The following is a 20528-nucleotide window of genomic DNA, read 5'->3' on the forward strand; positions in this document are numbered from 1 at the left end:
GGCAAGGAGCCCGTTGTGTGTATAATTTAGAAAAAAGGAAAAAGGTGTGGTGCAGCGGTGGAAGAACCTTCCTCACGATGCAGATGGCTTTGAAAATTCAAAGGCCAAAACTGACACCAACTCTTTAGCCCTGACCAAGCTGCACCATGAGCTTTAGAGGTGACGTCATAACCCATGTGCCGGGTCTAATATGTTGATTGATGAATAATGACATGAAAGCTATTGCTAATAATTCTATCTCTACAAAATATTTTGCCATGTTGTTTGGTTTATTTGTTCTTCATGTACTTCCTCCGTCTGTTTGTCATGAACTCATGATGAGGGTTTCTTTAAGTGCTGTGAGAAGAGTTTTGAGTCACACTTCAATCTTGCTGGTTTAGGATTATATGGCAAGGACTGGTCTGTGCTTCGTAATGATGTCGATACTGATACTTCAGTCATGAATACGTAATTATCTTCATTTGTGCCAACACAACCAATTTAATCGGTACTAAGAGTGCTAGTACTGGCAGCCATTGCAATATTGGCATTTTTTTTCCTTTTGTGCATGGTGAGAAGATATATTAATAATATTGCCAGTCAACATGTACTACCAAAAAGAAGAACTACAATTTGTCTAGTTTGGCAGGTGTGGAAGAATCTTCCTCATGATGCTGATTGCTTTGAAAATTCACAGTCCAATCCACAGTCATAGCCACAAAGCCTCCAGGTCCTTATCAAGGTTATCAAGCTGCACCATGAGTTTTTTTTAAAAGCTCAGGGCCATGAGCTTTTTTTTTAAAGCTCATGGTATTCGACAGTTTTATTTTATGTTTTTATCCTTTTTACTGTACATGGATGATTTTATTTAATCTTTTTTACTGTAAGGCTTTAGATGTTGTCTGTTTTGAGATTTGGAAACGTGTTGCTAAGCAGAAGGTTAGGTTAATTATAGTCTTCTCTGACATGTTAAATATTTCCTTGATACTGATCCAATGAATTTCGCAGATGCTTTGACAGAATATATATTTGAATCCAGGACACTGGGAATTTGTAGAAAGCAAGCTTGAAGGCAAGTAGGCGAGTAGCCCAAGCCACAAGCCACAAGCTCGTTTGGACCTTTTGAACTGCAACACCACTCCCAAGAACAATATATAACATTGTTTCTTCTTCTTTGAAATTTCAAGAATCAATGGAAATATGTGTTGTGGAGTGGTGGAAGATGTCCCTCATGATGCTGATGCCTTTGAAAACTCAAAGTCCAGGTCGCTGCCACCAAGCCTCCAGGTCCTGATCAAGCTACGAAGAATTCTAAGCATACAGAATCTTTTCAAAGATCTTTTTGCCTCAACCTCCCACTTTGAGCCTGACTTCCCCCAAAGGCAAATGAAAAGGTTGTGGTACTAATAGTAGTACGTACTACGGATCTACTACCACATACGGTCATCTCAACGCTTGAATTCAGTTTTACAAAAAAAAAATTGCGGCACAGTTTCACAATGTTGTCTGGTGTGTTGCCCAGCAGTATCCATACATGACTTGTAGCCCTCCTATTACAACCAGTAGTAGGTACGCTTGGGTTCGCCAGCTCACCCAACTAATCCATGCCTCTGCTTTCCAAGCAGCAAGACAGCACCTCATTACCCCCCCCCCCCCTATGTCCATATTGATTGAGTAATCTTCTAAAGAACATTTCTGCAAATCATATAGATTACATATTTTGGAATTCATATCAACATCAGAGCTTGCATTTTCTTTTCTCAGCTACAACTATATCTTCACTAACCCCATGATCGTGCTTTAAAAATATGGGTCAGTGCTAGCTGTATGGGAAAAAAACCAAGTCCAAAACACAAGCTACTGCAGCAATAAAAATAACCCATGATGACAACGATACCAAGATTTGGACATGTGAATTTGCAAGCAAACGAGACGGTGCAGCTCAAAATCAAATCAAACTTTTTTTTTCTTTGATTGAGAATCCCCAGCATATATAAATCATCACAAAGTTTCTTTGTAGCTCAGGCTACATGGAACCTCTTATCCATGAAAAAATCTGTAAGTTTTTTCCCAGATTTTAGTTAGAATGTATTGTTGTTCTGCAAAATTTGAAGTTTATATGTTGTGTTGTTTGAGAGAAACAAAAAAGACAAATGCGTCTGCACGGATCGCGATACAGAAATGGATGGTAAAGATAAGGGGTACCATGTAGCCTGAGCTACAGAAAACCACACTCATCAATCATAGCCAGACAGCGTAATTCAGAAAAGTAAGGAAAAAGGTGTAGTCTAGAGTGGACCATGATGCTAATGACCGAAAATTTGAAGTCCAAGCCACTGCCACCAAGTCTCCATCCAGGTCCTGATCAAGCTGCAATGAGCTTTTACAAAGAATTCAATTTCTACCTCATGTTATTTGGGTTTATTATTCCCCTATTCATTCTTGATGACGAGGGTTTACTATGATTCATTCGTACAGCAGAGAGCAGACATCTCAACTTGTCAATTCAGTTTCACAATTGTTTTTTCAGTGTCGCCAGCAGCATCCATGCATGGCTTGGGTGTTAATCAGTGCAGTAAGTGCAGAGGCAGCGCGTGTGCGGGGGCAGCCGACGAAGAGGTGGTCGATCGGTCGCCATATATCTTCAACAGAAGAGCAGGGCAGTGGTAGCATTATTAATGCACTTGTTCAACAAAAAGGTTGCATTCACACACTGAGTGCATGCTGATGGAGCTGGTTGGCACCATGACACTACTCTGAATGCGATGGTGCTCCTTTAGGAGAAAAGGAGAACGCTCAAATGATGCCAATGCTAGCGCGAGTATCCTGTCCTCAGCCAAAAGCTGAGTAAGTTTCTACCGGCCAAACTAGTGCAAGCACCACCATGCTCCGTGGTGTGTGGACGTGTGAAATGGGCTACTAGTGCTGTGCTACTGATTTGTTTTGTCAATTCTGGCATGCCACTGACCAGAGTATGGGTCTTCATATTGTTTGTTTGTTTTGTAATCCTCTTACATTTCTCATTTTATCGATCACACCCTACAAATTTGATATGCTGAGTCCAGAACTATACTGCTAAAAACAGAAATACTTCGTGTGGATAAAAGCAAATAGTTATTCGTCCAATTTTGTGAGAAGTACAGGTCCTTGTTTGTCATACTCCACTCCATATATCCTCCGTTTTCACCCACAAACATCATCGGCTGGTCCCTTGGTCGGTACTTCACCAACCCAAGGCGTAGCTACCGCCAATGATGTATCATCACAGATGTTCGGCCTTCATTTCACTAGCAATTTGCAGCTTCAGCCATCTTATCAGGTAACGTAGCCTTATGATTTCTCCACACCCTTCTTCCATTACTACTCTTTGTTCGTGCACTCCTTGAGATTCGCTAAATAATGGAAGCTAAACTTCATATATCTATTATGAGGAAGTGTTATGGAGCCACCTGAACCGAAAGAGGCGCGCCACCTTGATGGTAGCCACGCTTCAGGAGTCAGGAAAGGACTCTGGGAAGGAGACTCGGATTAGATCTGTTTTTAAATTTAAGCATGGATCATATCAGTTTATTCCCTGCTTAATTGGAATGATTATATATAGAGCTGATACTTTAAAGATAGCAAACTACTCAAAGGCTACCAACTAAGAATATTTATCCAGCCATGTACAACACATACATAACAGGAGGACTCAGAGTAAAAACATAAAAACATAGTAGGAGGGGCATGAACCTATGAGTTCTTGCGCAAAATTGAACTATCCAGTACTATCCCAAGATTTAGTGCATAGAAAAATAATAAGTGCATGTCTGGTAAGATAAATTGGAGAATTACAGGCAGCCTTAATTATATCCATCAAGGTATTTCATAAAATCATTGATCAGATTAGAGGTAGAAACTGTAGTGGCGCAACAGAATGGTTAATGCTTAGTTTTGAGGAAGTTCTCTCATCTAGAAGAGTTGAGCAGACCAGGAAATAAAAGAGTTGGAGCAATGAATGATCATTGTTTGGCTGCAGCAGAACCGGTATTTGCATAGACGACTTGATTGAACCATATGAACAGATCCTTTGAATTTCATGGTTCCTGATAACGGGAGTCACTAGCATCCTCCTTGTAATTATTGTTCTTCAATTTCAATTCAAAAAGTAAATGTTAAGGATTTTTTCACCCGACGCTCACAAAGTTCACAATTTCCCGTTGGCAACTGTTTTGTTAACATTTGGATTTGAATATCCCTGGTCTTAAACAAGTTCCCGTGCATATAAAACTTGATAACCTTTATTTGTTTTCAAATTATTAGCTTTCTATCGCTCTTGTAGGGATTGTTAATTTGTAGTTGCTGGCTACACATGATTTTCTTCCTAACCGTCCTAGTCACTTCAAACGCTGATGGGTCATTTCTTATTGACGAATACCCCGCATTGCTGCAAATTAGGTCATCACCCACTTTGACACTAATTATTTTTTCCTTTTTATTCAAGTTCAGGTGGGGTCCCGTTGTGCAATCGCCACACCAATAAGACAAGACAGTACACAAAATCAACTTTCCTTCCTGATTCTTGAAATCTCTGGTCTTAGTCTGATACTCTTGCTAGGTACAATTGTTCTTGAAACAATATATCGAAGAAAATAACTCTCATACATTTGATCTTAACAGTCAGCAATAGCTTACCAAATCCAGCTACTATTTGTCCACCTATGCCTTGCACTGATAGCTATCATGTTGCTTCCCGTGGTGTCTGGCGACTGGAATGGCTCTTAGCAGCTCCGCCTAAGATGTGGCGCCACCAGCAGTGCCACTGATTCTGATGGTCGAACATGGGATGGGGACGCTAACTTAAGGGGGGTACCTCTTCCTGGCTTTTCAGCTAATGCGTCATACCTAGACCCCTCGCTTCCTTCCGTAATACCTTACATGAATGCTCGCATCCTCAGTTCAAATTTCACATATATTCTTGGGGTTGGCCCTGGCCGCATGTTCCTTCGGCTCTACTTCTATCCAACTTCTTATGGTGAACATTCTGCTGTGGATGCTCCGTTTAGTGTCACTGCAGGACTCCATCGCCTTCTGAGTGACTTTAATCCTTCCCAGACTGCTCAGGCCATGGGTCGCACTTACCTCATCCGTGAATACTCCTTGAATATTACTTCACGTGGACTTAACCTCACATTTTCCCCATCACCAAACCACACTGGGTCTTATGCATTTGTGAATGGCATTGAGATTGTGCCCACCCCGGACATTTTCACGATACCGGTGCCAAGATTTGTGAATGGTGGGTTCCCAGATCTAATCCCGATTTCCTCCATCATAAGCCTTGAAACAATGTACCGTCTTAATGTTGGGGGTGCGACACTCTCTACAGATGATGATCCTGACTTTTACCGCTCATGGGAAGATGACTCCCGCTATATTTATGGATCTTCACGTGGCATGACTTTTTTCCAAGATAGCAGTGTCACAATCAGTTACCCACTTAGTATGTCACACTACATAGCACCGATCAACGTCTATTCGACAGCAAGATCTATGGGGATAAATGCACGTATCAACATGATGTACAATCTTACATGGATTTTGCCAGTCGATGCAGGGTTTTACTACCTTTTGAGGTTCCATTTCTGTGAGATACAATATCCAATAACCAAGGTAAACCAGAGGAATTTCTTCATATACATCAACAACGAGACAGCAGTGCAGATGGATCTCATTCGTTCGAGTGGAGGAGCTGGTATACCAATTTACACCAACTACATCATTATCACAGTTGGTCATGGCCAGACAGATCTGTGGATAGCACTGCACCCTGATCTCAGTACCCGTCCAGAATATTATGATGCAATTCTGAATGGCCTGGAGGTCTTCAAGCTACAGGATAACAGCAACAACAATCTTGCAGGGGTCAAGCCTACGCTCAAGAAAAATCATGATGGGAAAGCATCTCATGGTCAAAATAAAACATATAATAGAATCCCAGCAATCGCTGGAGGTGGAGATGTTGTTGGTTTCTTGGCCCTATTGATTGCATGTTTCTGCGTTATGTACAGACGGAAGAAAACTAAATATTCGCATGGCAAGACCAACTGGAACCCTCCAAAGGGACACGGAGAATTGGCATCAACTACCTCACACACAAAGGATTTGAAGCTTTGCCACCACTTCTCGTTCATGCAAATCCAGGAAGCCACCAACAACTTCGATGAGGCCTTTCTCCTAGGCAAAGGTGGGTTTGGGAATGTATACCACGGTCAGATAGCTGGTGGGAAGAAGGTGGCAATCAAGCGTGGTAACCCGCTGTCCAGGCAGGGCATCCAGGAATTTCGGAATGAAATCGAGATGTTAACCAATCTCCGGCATCGCCACCTTGTGTCACTAATTGGCTATTGTGATGAGGAGTCTGAGATGATTTTGTTGTACGATTACATGGCCAATGGGACACTTCAGGAGCACTTGTACAACACCAACAAACCACCATTGCCATGGGAGCACCGCCTTGTCATATGCATTGGGGTCGCACTGGGGCTGCACTACCTGCACACCGGTGCAAAACAGACCATCATCCACCGTGATGTGAAGAGTACTAACATTTTGTTGGATGACAAGTGGGTGGCAAAGGTTTCGGACTTTGGGTTGTCTAAGGCTAGTAAAGACGTGGACAATACCCATGTGAGCACTGTTGTGAAAGGCACCTTTGGATATCTAGATCCTGAGTACTTCCGGAAGCAGCGACTCACCAACAAATCAGATGTGTACTCCTTTGGGGTTGTTTTGTTTGAGGTTCTGTGCGCACGTCCAGTAATAGATCCTGAGCTTCCTGAGGAGCAAGTGGGCTTGCGTGAATGGGCACTGTCCTGTCAGAGAAAAGGCGTGCTCAACGAGATCATCGACCCCTATCTTATGGACAAAATCACCCCCCAGTGCTTCAGAAAATTTGCAGAGACCGCGGAGCAATGTGTTGCTGAACATAGCGTGGATAGGCCATCTATGGGTGATGTCCTGTGGAGCCTCCAGGTCGCACTACAGCTGCAGGAGGATGACTGCAATCTCTCCGAGGAGACACCATTGTTGAACACGTCATCACTCATGGCCACCAGGGTTCGACCATCTTCAGGTTCAACAATGAGCATCTCAGGACAGAAAGTTGTATTCTCAGAGATCATGCATCCAGATGGCCGATAAGACGAAACTCCTGTACGTTCGGGACTTCTTGTTATGATCTTCTGATTTTGTGAAGCTGGTAGATTAAGATTTACAGGTGGATTTGCCCCTTATGTACTAGCGGGTGTGCTGTTTAACAGTTCCATAAATCTCTCTGTGCACTGTACATTCTGATTATGTTCCTAATTGATAATACTGTAAGTTACTGAATTGATATATGTACTACCGATATGTACTATGATGCAGCCCAATCTTTCCATATTTTGTGCCTAGACATACATGAAAATATCAGGCTATATCAAAGATTTCCCTTTCTTCTTAATAGATAAATACAGAAAATTATCTCCAGGAAGAGTTCAACACAAAGAAAGTGCAGTGAAAATGTTCTCAAAATTAGAAGCTGAGACATCAGGGAACTCATTTAAAGGAGCTGATGCCTTTATGTATCCAAGGTCAAAGTCTGATACCCTAGCAGGAGCACACGGGAAATTTTGTCTCGGCAGCTAATTATTCAAGATCACTCATGCGTCATCCATCTTTAATTAAACGTAAAAAGACAACTGCATTGCACATTTTGAAAGATATATTATATTCTTTGCACATTTCAAAGCATTTATGCTACCACAGATTTATATGCACAATGAGGTCCAGTGAGCTCTATGTTTTTTATAGCCTAAGCAAAACAATATGTCAATATACAATTAAGCTAACATGAATGCAAAATCGTGAAAGACTATACCCACTAAGCATGATACAGAATACAAGATGCAATCATGCAGTCCTTCATAGATGCACGATTAACAGTTAACCTTTCTGGTTTCGCTGCCAATCAAGATGCAATCATACAGAATGCATGATTAAACTCAATCAGTTTAATATAGATAAATATTGAGACAAGGGAAAGAGTATTTGCCTGTTGGGAACCATCGTAAAGAAACAAATGATAGAAGGTGGAGAAATTAGAACATTGTCCTAAGTGCATTTCTTCCCGCTCCCTGGACAACAGAGCATGTATGCACATCTGTTAGAAATGGAATGAGCATAAATGGAAGAAAAATACGCATGGAGCAGAATTCTCACTTGGTATATACCGTTAGATATGAGCACTGCACACGAAGAGGAGGTCCAAAAAAAAATCAGCAATTTGCATCTGCAGGCTACCGCTTTGTTTATAAACCCATCTGGCGCTGATCGAAATGATCACCAGCAGAGGATGTTACCAAGCAAGAACCATTGCAATGCCACCCCTATCCACTCACAGATTCCAAACAGCCACTAAGTGAGGAGAGGTTCGGTCAAAGGGGGGATCGCTGGCCGAGTCGGGCCACATCCATTCATTTCAGCCCATTAGCTTCTCAACACCGCCTACCGGGCCATCGTCGTCTCTCAACACATTCACCAAGCAGTTACTGACAGGCACAGCTAACTGAATTGATTTGTACAGCCGAGATCAATCACCTTAACTGGTGGATATATGCTGAATATATTGTGAGTGACATATACAGCATATATACTCTGGGTGGTAATGTGGTTCTTCTTTACTTTTTTCTATTTGAAGTGAGGTGGTAATTCCGTTCTGGTAGAGTGTAGAGACATACAGACAAACCATCGGAGTCATGTTGTCGTGCTAGTTTAGGATCTTAGGGATCGAGATTTCACATGCCATGCTAATGTCCAATGCTAGGTCAGAAGATAAATAGGTATGTGAAGAATATTTTGTGGAGGTAATTCCAATGTTCGCGGAGAGGCAGAGAAGTGCAGGAATTGGAATCAGCAGCGCACGAGCCAGATTCTCACAATTTATGGAAAATACAATGCGCAGGAACAACAAGCCACAGCCGCCACCAAAGGTGTCAAACCAGGGGAACCAAACCCTCTTCACAAAGACAGCGACTACACCACAATAGGAGGGTCACAAGGCACTCAACTTGTAAGCATACATTCAGGATCGGTGGTACTCGATCAGAACAACAGTGAAAATAAGCAAATTCTAGCCAGAGATAGGCATGTCTAGATTTAGTTTCTCAGGGAACAAACAATCTTTGTGCACAAATATAAAAGTGTTCCATCCTTTGAATAGTTGCCACAAAAGCATTCTATTCTTCTAGGATAACTTCCAACTAGTTTAGTTTTTGAGGAAGCTCCCCTAACCAGCAGGGAGTGTACTGGAAAGCATAGATTAAAATAGCCCGCGAAATAGCTGCGATAGCTGCGCTATAGCTGCCCAGGAGCCTTACCGCTACGCTATGGCTGCTGCCGCGAAATCCTTCACAAATCCCTCTAAATGGCTCAACAATGACGAAAACCCTCTAGAAATCATCTCTTCCACCAGAATTTTTTTCGCTATTTGCCGCGATTGCCTGCTATGGCGGCCGCTATAGCTGCTGGGAGAGGCCGCCGCGAAATCATTTCTCCTGCGATTTTAATCTATGCAGGAAAGACTCTTCCACCTGTGTATGCCAGTAAGTGTGGTGCCGATCCACATAGAATTCTGGAAAAAGCTTGCCTAAATCTTGAAGCTTTGAGCTCGGCAAATGATAGGCTAGCACTCTGTCCCACAGAGTCACGAACGACACAACCTCTTTGAAAGGATGGAATCCATGGAAACATGTATCAGTTCCCCCGCAGCTACTTCCCGGTTCAAGTACATTATCATTTTCCGAGTCCCACTCAAATTTCCCTTGTTTCACTATTGCTTCAAATTTCTCCATTTCCACTGCTTCCCTATTTTCCTCCACAACCGAATCATCTTCATCAGAATGTTCATCAAATTGTTGTAGGATCCGAGGTCCATCGCATGGGTTGCCATAGTCGAGACTTGGCAGGACGGGGAAAATATCTTTGTCATGCTTCAAAACCCACTCGTTCGGGTCATTAAGGAACCAAACCTGAAGGTGGGACCTATGTGACGTGACTCTTGATGCACAATATATCCCCTTGGTTGATTTTCCTAGGTAAAACTGTTGATCACATTTTGAATCGTCTTCGGGCAATCTTGTTGGCAGTCTTATTACTCGATAACTGTTGTCTGACAGTGATATTCTGCAAGAACAAAAATTGGAAAATATTTCTCAAAACCAAAACCAGAATAGCATACATAAGGTGCTCAAGGAGTTGACCGGGTTGGTAAAATACACTACCTCAAAATAAAACAGTTGTCGCAACATATATAGAGTGATCCTCTCCAGTAGGCAGACTGACGTTCATTGCAATCCAGTCTTACCCCAACCAAGCCAGGTACCGTCCCTGCAGCTTCCCCATCCCGATAAAATGTCCTCTTCTCCCATGAACCAATCTTGGATGAAAACACAGGAAGGATCAATGTGGACGGTGGCCATTCAAATTCCTCACATTCTTCCATGAAAGAAATTTCTGGCATTATGAGCAAGTCGAAATGGTTGGGCGACAGCATGCATGGGGTCAAACACCAGGTACCGGGATTTATAAACATGCTTGATTGAAGGTGCGGGTTTGGGCAGGTCCGGGGCCGGGGGCAGGGGCGCCCACTGCTGCGTCGCAGGGTTGACCACGCAGTGGTGGAGCAAGAGGAGGCCATTGCAATGATCAAGCACGTAGGGAACGGGCTGAAAATCGTAGTCCGGATGGCAAGCATCCAAGGTGTAGCCGAGCCGGCCGGAGACGGCTGCGCCCGTCGTGGGGCGGGAAAGGAACTGCGTAGCAGACCGTAGTTGGAAGAAGTTGAGGAAGATGCCGCCCAGCTTGAGAGGGAGGAGGTCTGCGCGCAGCAGGCCGTGGCCGTCCACGATGCGGCGCGACGACTTGCAGACGCGGCGGGACGCTGCGAGGTCGCGCGGCGCGAGGCGGCGGAGGACGTCCGACACCGCATCGTCAGGCAGCGACGGGGCCTGGCCCATCGCCGTCCTCAGATCCCGTGCCTGGACGAGAAGCGGGTCGGCGGCGGCAGATGGCAGACCACCGGGAGGGAGCCGAAGGGGAGCAGCGGTCAGCTGGGCGGGGGGTCGGCGAAAGGCGGAGGGGAGCCGCCGTCGCCGTGGAAGGTCAAGAACGGGAGAGAAGGGGATCGGGAGCTGGCTGCTAGGGTTCCAACAAAGAAGAGAATGCCCCAGACCTGTTTTCCAACGTCGAATCGAAGCGCAAAACTAGCCCGTTCAAGCTAACAGCCGCGCAGCCCCTTCTCAATCTCACTCACAATAAAAACTTACAAAAATAAAAGGCCCATTTTCAATTCGGAGCCTCCATACAAAACTGAATGACTGCAGCCTAAATTGCTAATGTTGCACTTGCACATGCAGAAGCTGTCACTCACTCCTCGGGACTTAGAGCATCTCCAACAGCCGCCGAACACGCCGCGCGCTAAAAACTACTTTGTCGCGCGTCCATCGCCTGGTTTGGCGCGGCGGGCGGCGCTAAACTGCAGCGCGCGCGCAGCGCGCAAAAATGCAGCGTGCGCGACTCTTGCACAAACAACATATGCATTCCATACTCAAGTAAAAAGATCAAACACAAACAAAATAAATCAACAATAAATAGTTCAATTTCGTTATTACAAAATGCAGCGCGGCGCGGTGTTCGTCGGAGGACCACCGCGCGCAAGGGGCGGCGGTGTGACTAGAGGGGCGCGGGAGGAAGCCGCCACAGCGCGGGGATAGGCTGGGGAAGCGCCGGAACGGTCGCCAGGCGGCGCGGGCGGCGGCGGCACCGCGGATGGATTGGGTTGGTGGAGTTGCGAGCGAGCGCTCGAGAGTCCAGCGCGCGGAGCGGGCGCAGGAAATAACCGGCGCGTGATGGCGTTTCGGCCCGCGCGTTGAACTAGATATGCCGCGCGCGCGGTTTTTGCGCCTCCTTTTTCAGCACGGCGCTGACATAGCGCGGCTGTTGGAGATGCTCTTAGGAGTGCATCTTGCCAAATAAAAATACCTGCCTCGGATGCTACTTCATGGTGGAAAACCAACTGCTTGCATAATATTGGTAGCAGAATATGGTTCGGCTCCTCAATGGACTCTGCATCTAATCACCCTGCTGCTGATCAAGTAACTTCAGACCCGTCCATCAAACTCCCGGTATTCTTCCGAGATTCCAGATTCCTCCAACTTTTGCGCAAGGCCTCCCTCTCACTTACAGGGCACTAGAATAATTCAGATGGTTGGCATATAAACAGATACATTAGGATCCATGATCCGCATTCTCTTCTGCAATATGCTCGAATGTGTCTTATTGACTGTCAAACCTGGATGAAACGTTTGTGCTCTGAATCTTGTAAAAGCGAATGCCCGTAAACATGAATATAGCAGTAGAGATACTTTCACAACTACAGTAGGAAATTAGAAATAAACAAGAAGAAGAGCATTTCATCCACAAGAGCAATTTGCATCTGCCAAGCAAGGTTAACAAGTATTAGTGCACAATATATATGGGAAGTTAGAGCATTCTTTTAATTAGCAAAAGGGCCAGTGAGTTGCAACGGGAGAGAAAAAAAATCATAATCTCCAATAACCATGACTACATTTTGCTGCATCACCGAGATACACTATCACTCTCAATTTCGTGAAATCATGAACATTTTTTAGACTCGTGCACATATCTGAAATCATGAAAAAAATTCAAATCCATGAACACTTTTTAAAAAATTCAAGCATTTTCTAAAATCAAGAACATTTTTTGAATTCATGGACATTTTATATAATTTGCAAAGATGTTTGAAATAGTGAATTTTTTTAAACAATTTTCTTGAATTGGCTAACATTTCTAGAATCGACGGATACTTTTTTGGAAATTGGTGCAACAATTTTGTAATTTACGAACATTTTTTTGATCAAGCAAAAAGGCTCGTGCGTTGCAACGGGAGAAAAAAAAATCTCCAATGCCCACGACCACATTTTGCGGCATCACTGAGATATACTATCACTCTCATTTGCGCAAAATTGTGAACAGTTTATGAAAATCATGAACATTTTTTTAAACTCATGAACATATCTGAAATTGTGAACATTTTTACAGATTTCCGAACATTTTCCATAATCATGAACATTTTATACTGTTTGCAGACATTTTTTAATTGTGAATTTTTTTAAAATATTTTTCTTCAATAAGAGAACATATCTAGAATCGACACACATTGTTTTGGAAATTGTTTGGTGGAATAATTTTTAAAATTCATGAACAATTTTTTTGATTTAGCAAGGTTGGGGATGTTTGTTTTGTGTTTTTGCGTTGTCTACAAAACCGGTAACACAATGTAACCTCGTAGCTTTATACAAACAAGAAAAGTAGCATTAGATACCAAAGCATAAAAATGATCTTCAACCACAGCAATATAATCTCTATAACCAAGAGATCAGCCAGACAACATCTCTGCATCCCCTAGTTGGGATTCCCGGACGATAGTGGTGTAGCTCGAGAGAAGCTGAATGGATGTGAAAGGTGGGGTGGGGTAACACCGTAAATTGTCGAGCAAATGCCCTAATGCTGAATCCAAGAGATAACATATGCCCAACATATGATCTATGGATTCATATGGGCCAATAGCTCCTGTGCGACACATTTGAGGTGAATTGGCTTGAGTGCGACGTTGTTCGAGCAAATGGCTGTGGTGCGACACATTTGAGCAGGTAAATAGCCCACGCACGACATGGCTGTTTAATGTGGTTAAATTGGTCGTCAACCAAGCCCGTTTATGTTAGGACATGTGGGTCCAACTTAATTGCTCCTCAAAACAGCTGACAGTGCCCTGCCGCCCGACCGTCTCGGGCCCGCCACTCTGCCCCCTCCCCCCCTTCTTCTCTGGTGGCGGCGGATCTTGCGTTCTCCGGCGGCGGTGGAGCCCTCGTTCTCAACGGTGGCGGAGCCTTCGTCCTCAAAAAATGGTGAGTGAGAACCCTAGTCCCCCTCCCGTTCCTCTCTCGGTCCCGTAGATCTCAGCTCGTTTCCTCTGTTTTCGCTTGTTGAATCGATAGGTTGTGAGGGGAGCCCGTGGGCATACTGAGATGGAGCCGCCAGATTCAACTTCGAATAGGTAATGCGCCTCTCTCCGACCCAATTTTGCATGCAATTAGGGCCTAGTCTGCTCTTTCTCACGGGCTCACACTGTCCGCCACTGACAGAGGGGATGCTGTCGTTCGGACCTTCGAATTGACGGTCAATTTCTTTCCATCAAAGGCAAAATTAGTTGATGGTAGCATTCAGAACATTGAGAGAGACACAATTGTTAAATGGGAGGTTGAGTTTACAGAGATTGATCCACAAGTTCTATAAAACATGGGAGAGAAGGCAGTGAAGAAATGGGTGGAAAAAATTGGGGAGAATGTTGTTTGGGGTCCAGAGCAAGAAGTATCACTGTTGCGGTTTGATGATTGGAAAGGAGAGTATGTGAGAATGGAAGATGGTGAACAGATTGTTGATGAAATCGATCGGCAAAACGGCTGGACAAGCAAAAGAGCTATTTTTTTTGCTGAGCTGGTTGATCTGAATATTTTTTCGAAGGTTGGATATGTGCCATCACAATTGGCTGCGCAGATGGTAGATGATGATTGGGCTACACAGAGGCCATTGATTCCCATGTGTACTAAACTTACAGTAATAGCCGAAGAGGGACAGGTTACTGGAACTGAAACTGAAACTGCAGCAACTGTTGATTGGAATGTAGTTGAATTAGATGAGCCTACTGATTTGGTCATTGCACCAATGCCTGCTATTGAGATGGCCAAACTTTTTGGCATTCCAGTCGATGACAGAGATAAGCAGGAGAGGGGCGAATCTAGTTTGCCTGCTAATGTTGATGAAGATCTAGATGGACAATTGATGGAACAAGCTGCAGATGAAGTAGATGATGCACATAATGATGAGCTGGTGCATGTGTATGACAAAGAAAACCCTGTCATTGAAGTAGGCAAGTTGTTCCCAAGCATGAAGGAGTTTAGGATGTGTTTCAAGACTTATGCGGTGAAACATGAGTTTGATGCCAAGACTGTTTGGACTGATAGAAAGAAGTTTTATGCGAGGTGCAGAGGATTTAATGGTAGTGTCAAGCCTTGCAAGTGGTACATATCTGCTAGACTGCAACCTGATGGAAGTACTGTCAGGGTTAACCAAATCCCCAATCAACATACTTGTATTACAAGTTCACAGAGAGTATCAACCATGACATCACAACTTTGGGTTGCAGAAAAGATCACCCCAATTTTAGCCAAAACACCAAACACTACTGCCAAGAAACTCAAAGTAGACTTGGAAAAGATGTACCCCATTAAACTGAAATATACCACAGTGTGGAAGGCAAAACAAAGGACAATGAAAAATTTATATGGTGATTGGGCAAATACATTTAGGATGCTTTACAACTTCAAAGCAGAGGTGGAAAAGAGGTCACCTGGTAGTGTTGTGGAGATAGATACAGAGGTATCAGCCAAAGGTGAAGTCAAGTTCTCCAAGTTTTTTATGGCTTTGAAGCCTTGCATAGATGGCTTCAAAGCAGGGTGCCGTCCATATTTGAGCATAGACTCATCATTTTTGATAGGCAAGTGGAATGGTCAGTTGGCAGCATGCAATGCTCTAGATGGACACAACTGGATGTTTCCTATTGCTGTTGGCTTGTTTCAGTCAGAAACAGAGGCTTCGTGGACATGGTTCATGATCCAGTTGAAAAGATGCCTAGGGCCAGTGTCACCTTTGGCTATACACACAGATGCATGTAAGGGGCTTGAAAATTCAGTAAAAAAATGTTTTCCCACATGCTGAGCAGAGGGAGTGCTTCGGTTATTTGTGGATGAATTTGATCAAAAAATTTAGAGGAGAAGAATTTGGGCGCATGTGGCCAGCAGCAAGATCTTACACTAGACAGACACGCAAATATCATCTTGATAAGATAATGGCAGCATGTGATGAGTTTGGTCCATGGCTGAACACCTACCATTCTTTGTTATGGTACAGGTCAGCATTCAACACTGCCATCAAGTGTGACCACATCAACAACAATTTAGCAGAGAGTTTCAACAACAAGGTGAAGGAGTTAAAAGATTTGCCTGTGCATGACATGGTTGACCAAATCAGGATCATGCTCATGCGGTTGTGGGAATTGAGAAGAAGGATAGGTGATTGTCTGCAAGGTGATAAGCTTCCAGCAGTGGTACAACAGGTGGTCAATAGGAGCAGAAGTCTTTCACATTTGTTTGTTGAAAAATCTTCACCTTGGGGTGCTGAAGTTAGAGATAGCAAAACTGGAAGGAGACATGTTGTTAACACTAAATTGCATGATTGCACTTTCCTCGAGTGGCAACACACTGGTATACCATGTGAGCATGCCATTCTTTTTTTAGCATCCCAACCGAAGATAAACATGCACCCATATCTGCATGAATATTATTCGGTAGCAAGATTCAAAGCTGCATATGCTACTCCAATTCCAGCACTTACAGATCAGTCTCAGTGGCCTGAAGTGGACATTGAATTTTCCATGTGTCCTCCCTTGACGAAAAGAAAGGCTGGCAGGCCTAAACAGAGTAGATTCAAGGCATGGTTTGAGAAAGGTGGGAGTAGTAAGAAGGGAAAGAAAGATGAAAAGCCAAAAAGGGCCCAAAAAGGTAACAAAAACAGATGCAAGTTGTGCCAGGAACTTGGGCACAGAGTGGGATCTGTCAAATGCGGTTACACTCCTGATAAGCCAAAGTATGTTCTTGTTTATTTGTCTGTCTTTGATTTGGTGCTTTTTTCCAATTACTATATCTATAACATTTTCTGCACAGGAGGAAGCGAGCAAGTCAGCCCCTTGTTGTTGAACAGTGTTGGCCAACAAAAAAAGCAAGAGTCAATGGCGGTAGAAAGAAGAGAAGTGTGCCTGAGCCTGAGCAGACTGAAGAAAATCATGCTGCAGTCAACATTCAGACTGAAGAAACTGATGTGGAGGTGCACACCGAAGAAACTGAACCTGAGCGTGTCGAGGTTCAGACTGAAGAAACTGAACCTGAGCGTGTCGAGGTTCAGACTGAAGAAACTAAACCTGAGCGTGTCGAGGTTCACACTGAAGAAACCCATGTTGAGGTACACATCAAAGAAACTGAAACTGGTGTCAACATTGAGACTGAAGACACTGATCACGAGGGTATTGGCGAGGTGTTGAAAAGACCAGTGAAGAAAACCAAGATGATCAGTGAACTTGTGTGTGTTGAAGAACCAAAAACAAGAAGGGCTAAGGCGAAGAAGGGCACACGACGTGGTAGGAAGAAGTAGAACAAAGAACAGTTTGAAAATTTGGGGCATGTAATAATATTTGTAACTTGATGCGTACTGGTAGTCACTATGTATCCCCATATTTCTATTCGAACTTGTTTGTCTAAACCAGCCAAATAAAATTCAAATTTAAATTTAAATTTAAATTTAAATTTGGGCTATTAATGTTTTAGTGCTATCTAAAGTACCTCAACTGAAATGTGTTTGCTTGCTGATCATTCCGAGCCCTTTTGGTAAGTTGAACTCATAGTCATGAAAAGTGTGTTTCAAATGACCTCCAAAGGTAGGGTAAACGGCCTCATATTTAAGCAAGTTTTTTTGGCACTTTGTCTAAACCAGCCAAATAATTTTTCTACACATCTATTCTACCTATATAGTGTAAATCTAAAGTCTCACTATTTATTGAATTAATTTTCTATTATTTTCTTTTCTTTTTGAAAAAACAAGGTTTAATAGAAAATTATATATAAAACAAGTTTAAAACATGAAAATGAGAAAAGTAAGTTCAGATCTTTCTTAGTCAATCCAAAATGAAAATGAGAAAACAAGGTTTTCACACTTTTCATTTTCAAAACCCCACCTACTCTCGGGTGCCCACTACTCTCTCCCTTGAACTCCATACTACATTGTTTGAGGAATGACCATATTTATATTTTTTTCTCGTTACTATACGACATAATAAGACTATGTGCGCAAGTTTTATATTTTTTTGATTTTTTTTGAATTAGTTATGCTCAACCCTAATCGGTCAAAACCTCTCAAAACCCCTCAAAACCCCTCTCAAAACCCCTCAAAACCCCGCACACTACCTGGTCGTCGATCGTTGTACGTGGACGGTTGAGATCAGGCGCTAGGGTTAGCTAAAGTGTGCAGCGATCCGCATGAGACGCGCTGATTGGTTGACGCGGTGGGGTTTGGATCAGCCTCTCTCGTTGGAGCATCAGGACCGTTCATTTGAATCCAACGGCAAGAGTTGACGCGGTGCATGGACCAAGCCTACGCAGTGCCCTTTCCATCGTTGCATGCGTGCCCGTGCCCACCCGCAGCATGCATGCCCACCCGCTGGACTGCGCCCATCGTTGCATGCATGCCTCGACGTAGCCCTGCCCCGCCACCCCTATCAACGCAGTAACCTGTCGCATGCTTACCATTAGAACCGATGCAGCGTCGCATCAAAGCATGCACCAAGCCACAATGCAGCAGCCCAATGAAGACAACCAAAAAGCCAACGTTGCATGGCGTGCCGTGCATGGTGTGCTCCTCTTTGAGGACGCAATACTAGCATGGGGTATCGATGTGGGTATAGATGCAGTTCAAACGGCGTGCTGCCCGTTACAAGATGGGTAAATGTAGGCATCCATTATTGTCACGTCTCACATCGACCGAACGTTGCCCTCAAAAAAAAATTGACCGAACATTGCCCTCTAGCCGGCTAGCCCTAGCAAGATGGGCTATGACATGAATGCACGGGCGGCACACGCAGAAAACCCGGGGCAGGCGTGTCCCCTTGACCCACGATGGAACAGACGCGTGCGTGATCCCGCCCCCTTGACCCGCGACCGTCACAACCCGTTTCCCACGCTCGTGTACACACTTCCATGGGGCGCCACCAAACGCCGCCCGCCCATTAATTCTACCCAGTGAAACCACTCGAAGAAATCAAAAACCACGTCGCTCTTGGGCTATTTAAGCCGGGCACTATCGTCTTCCTCTTCCTCCTCATCCACACCCCATCCTCTTCCTCCTCTGCCCTCCTTCTTCCTTCTTCTCCATCAAACCCGATCGAGCCCTTGAGCCACCAGGCGCCACCATGCAGTACAACGCCCCCACCTACCAACTCCCCCCAACCGTGCCGGAAAGGCTCTACCCGAACGGAGTGTACGTGAAGAGTACCCTTAGGGTTTGGGCCATCTCAACTTGGAGGGCGCAAGGGAGTTGACGGAGTTCTTCCTTGCGGCCGACTTCCGCCACCTCCCCCGCGGCTCTCCAAGGATGTACCATGTTGAGGAGGTCACCCACAACGGCGTTGTGGTTGGGCTCCTCGCTACGTTCACTAACCCATTCGATGCTTTCTACCTCCTCGGGCGAGTGTATTGGGTTGGTTGTGAGTTCATAGCTTTCACCACCCATAACATTTTCACCGACTTCAACTCCATCTTCCCCAACAACAGCGTTATGCACACGCTCCCGTACCCAATCAACAACGACGAGTGAAGGGCGCCCGGAGGAGCGAGGTGGCCCGGCGTTCACCCGGAGGAGGAGGAGAGAAGAACCCGAAGAAGAACCCGCGTTTGGTGCCCCCCGATCTATCGTATCGTATCGTATTAGTTTTTAAGTTGTAATCGTTAAGCTACTGTTATTAAGTTGTATTAGTGTTTTAAGTTGTAAGGCTATCGTGGAACTATGTGTTGCAATAGTTATGCTTCTATATAATCGTTATGCTACTATATATATTGTGTATTTTGTGCTATTATTTGTAGATTGCTATGGGTTGTTCCATTATTTGTGTATTGCTATGGGTTGCTACGGGCCCGGGTTGCTACACCCCAATCACCACACACACCATCTTCAAAATATTGGCCAAATAATGGGCAAATAATGGGTCATGACCCAAACCATAGACATGCAACTAGGAGCCCCATGCAAACCCACTATGGACATGCAACTAGGAAATGCAAACTAATTTACTTCATGCAAGCATGCAACTCATTTAGTTCATGAAACCGTAGACATGCATAAAAACAAGTAATATTTAGTTTTAGTGCATAAAAAAATGATCCATCACAAAATTTAGTGCAAGAAAAAGGCCAAAGTAAAAACAAGTAACATTTTATTTGCCGAAATTAGAGGTGGGCTGGTGCCCCTACGCGGGTGGGCTGGTCTCCTTGAGCCCGATCTCCTTACGGCCCAACATCTATTCGGCGGGCCAGTTTTGTTTTTTACTAGAAACTGAATTTGGGTGTGTACTCTGTTAACTGAAGAACAAAAACAGGGAAAACAGAGCATGGACATTGAATAATTTGTGTTCCAAATTGCTGCTTCAATTCAGATACATTACTTGCGCACAGATCACATCCTCTACACTGACAGGCCTAAATGCCCATTCTAATGACGGATGAACAACAAATAAAACAAAAACAGAGCAATGATACAACAATAGAACCCCCCTATCATGATATTTGCTT

General features: G+C 44.1%; 2 protein-coding genes across 2 annotated transcripts; one reads left to right on the forward strand and one right to left on the reverse strand.

Moving 5' to 3' along the window:
• Positions 1-3972: 3972 nt before the first annotated feature.
• Positions 3973-7161, forward strand: LOC123068013 (receptor-like protein kinase FERONIA). The gene is made up of 2 exons (XM_044490544.1): positions 3973-4005; positions 4744-7161. The coding sequence occupies exons 1-2, from the start codon at positions 3973-3975 to the stop codon at positions 7159-7161; spliced, it is 2451 nt and encodes an 816-aa protein (XP_044346479.1).
• A 2017-nt stretch (positions 7162-9178) lies between these two features.
• Positions 9179-11210, reverse strand: LOC123066849 (uncharacterized). The gene is made up of 2 exons (XM_044489848.1): positions 10281-11210; positions 9179-10182 (listed from the first exon to the last, which is right to left on the reverse strand). The coding sequence occupies exon 1, from the start codon at positions 11013-11015 to the stop codon at positions 10488-10490; it is 528 nt and encodes a 175-aa protein (XP_044345783.1). The 5' UTR covers positions 11016-11210; the 3' UTR covers positions 9179-10182; positions 10281-10487.
• Positions 11211-20528: the final 9318 nt, after the last annotated feature.

Source organism: Triticum aestivum, chromosome 3B, assembly GCF_018294505.1.
Source record: "Triticum aestivum cultivar Chinese Spring chromosome 3B, IWGSC CS RefSeq v2.1, whole genome shotgun sequence".
Lineage (NCBI taxonomy): Eukaryota > Viridiplantae > Streptophyta > Magnoliopsida > Poales > Poaceae > Triticum > Triticum aestivum.

What these genes read in the sequence shown, in the direction of transcription:
- LOC123068013 (XM_044490544.1), top strand. Translation starts at nt 3,973, where the DNA reads ATGAATGATCATTGTTTGGCTGCAGCAGAACCG. An exon ending in GTTTGGCTGCAGCAGAACCG is followed by an intron (nt 4,006 to 4,743) that starts GTATTTGCATAG and finishes AATGGCTCTTAG; the next exon opens with CAGCTCCGCCTAAGATGTGG.
- LOC123066849 (XM_044489848.1), bottom strand. Translation starts at nt 11,015, where the DNA reads ATGGGCCAGGCCCCGTCGCTGCCTGACGATGCGGTGTCGGACGTCCTC.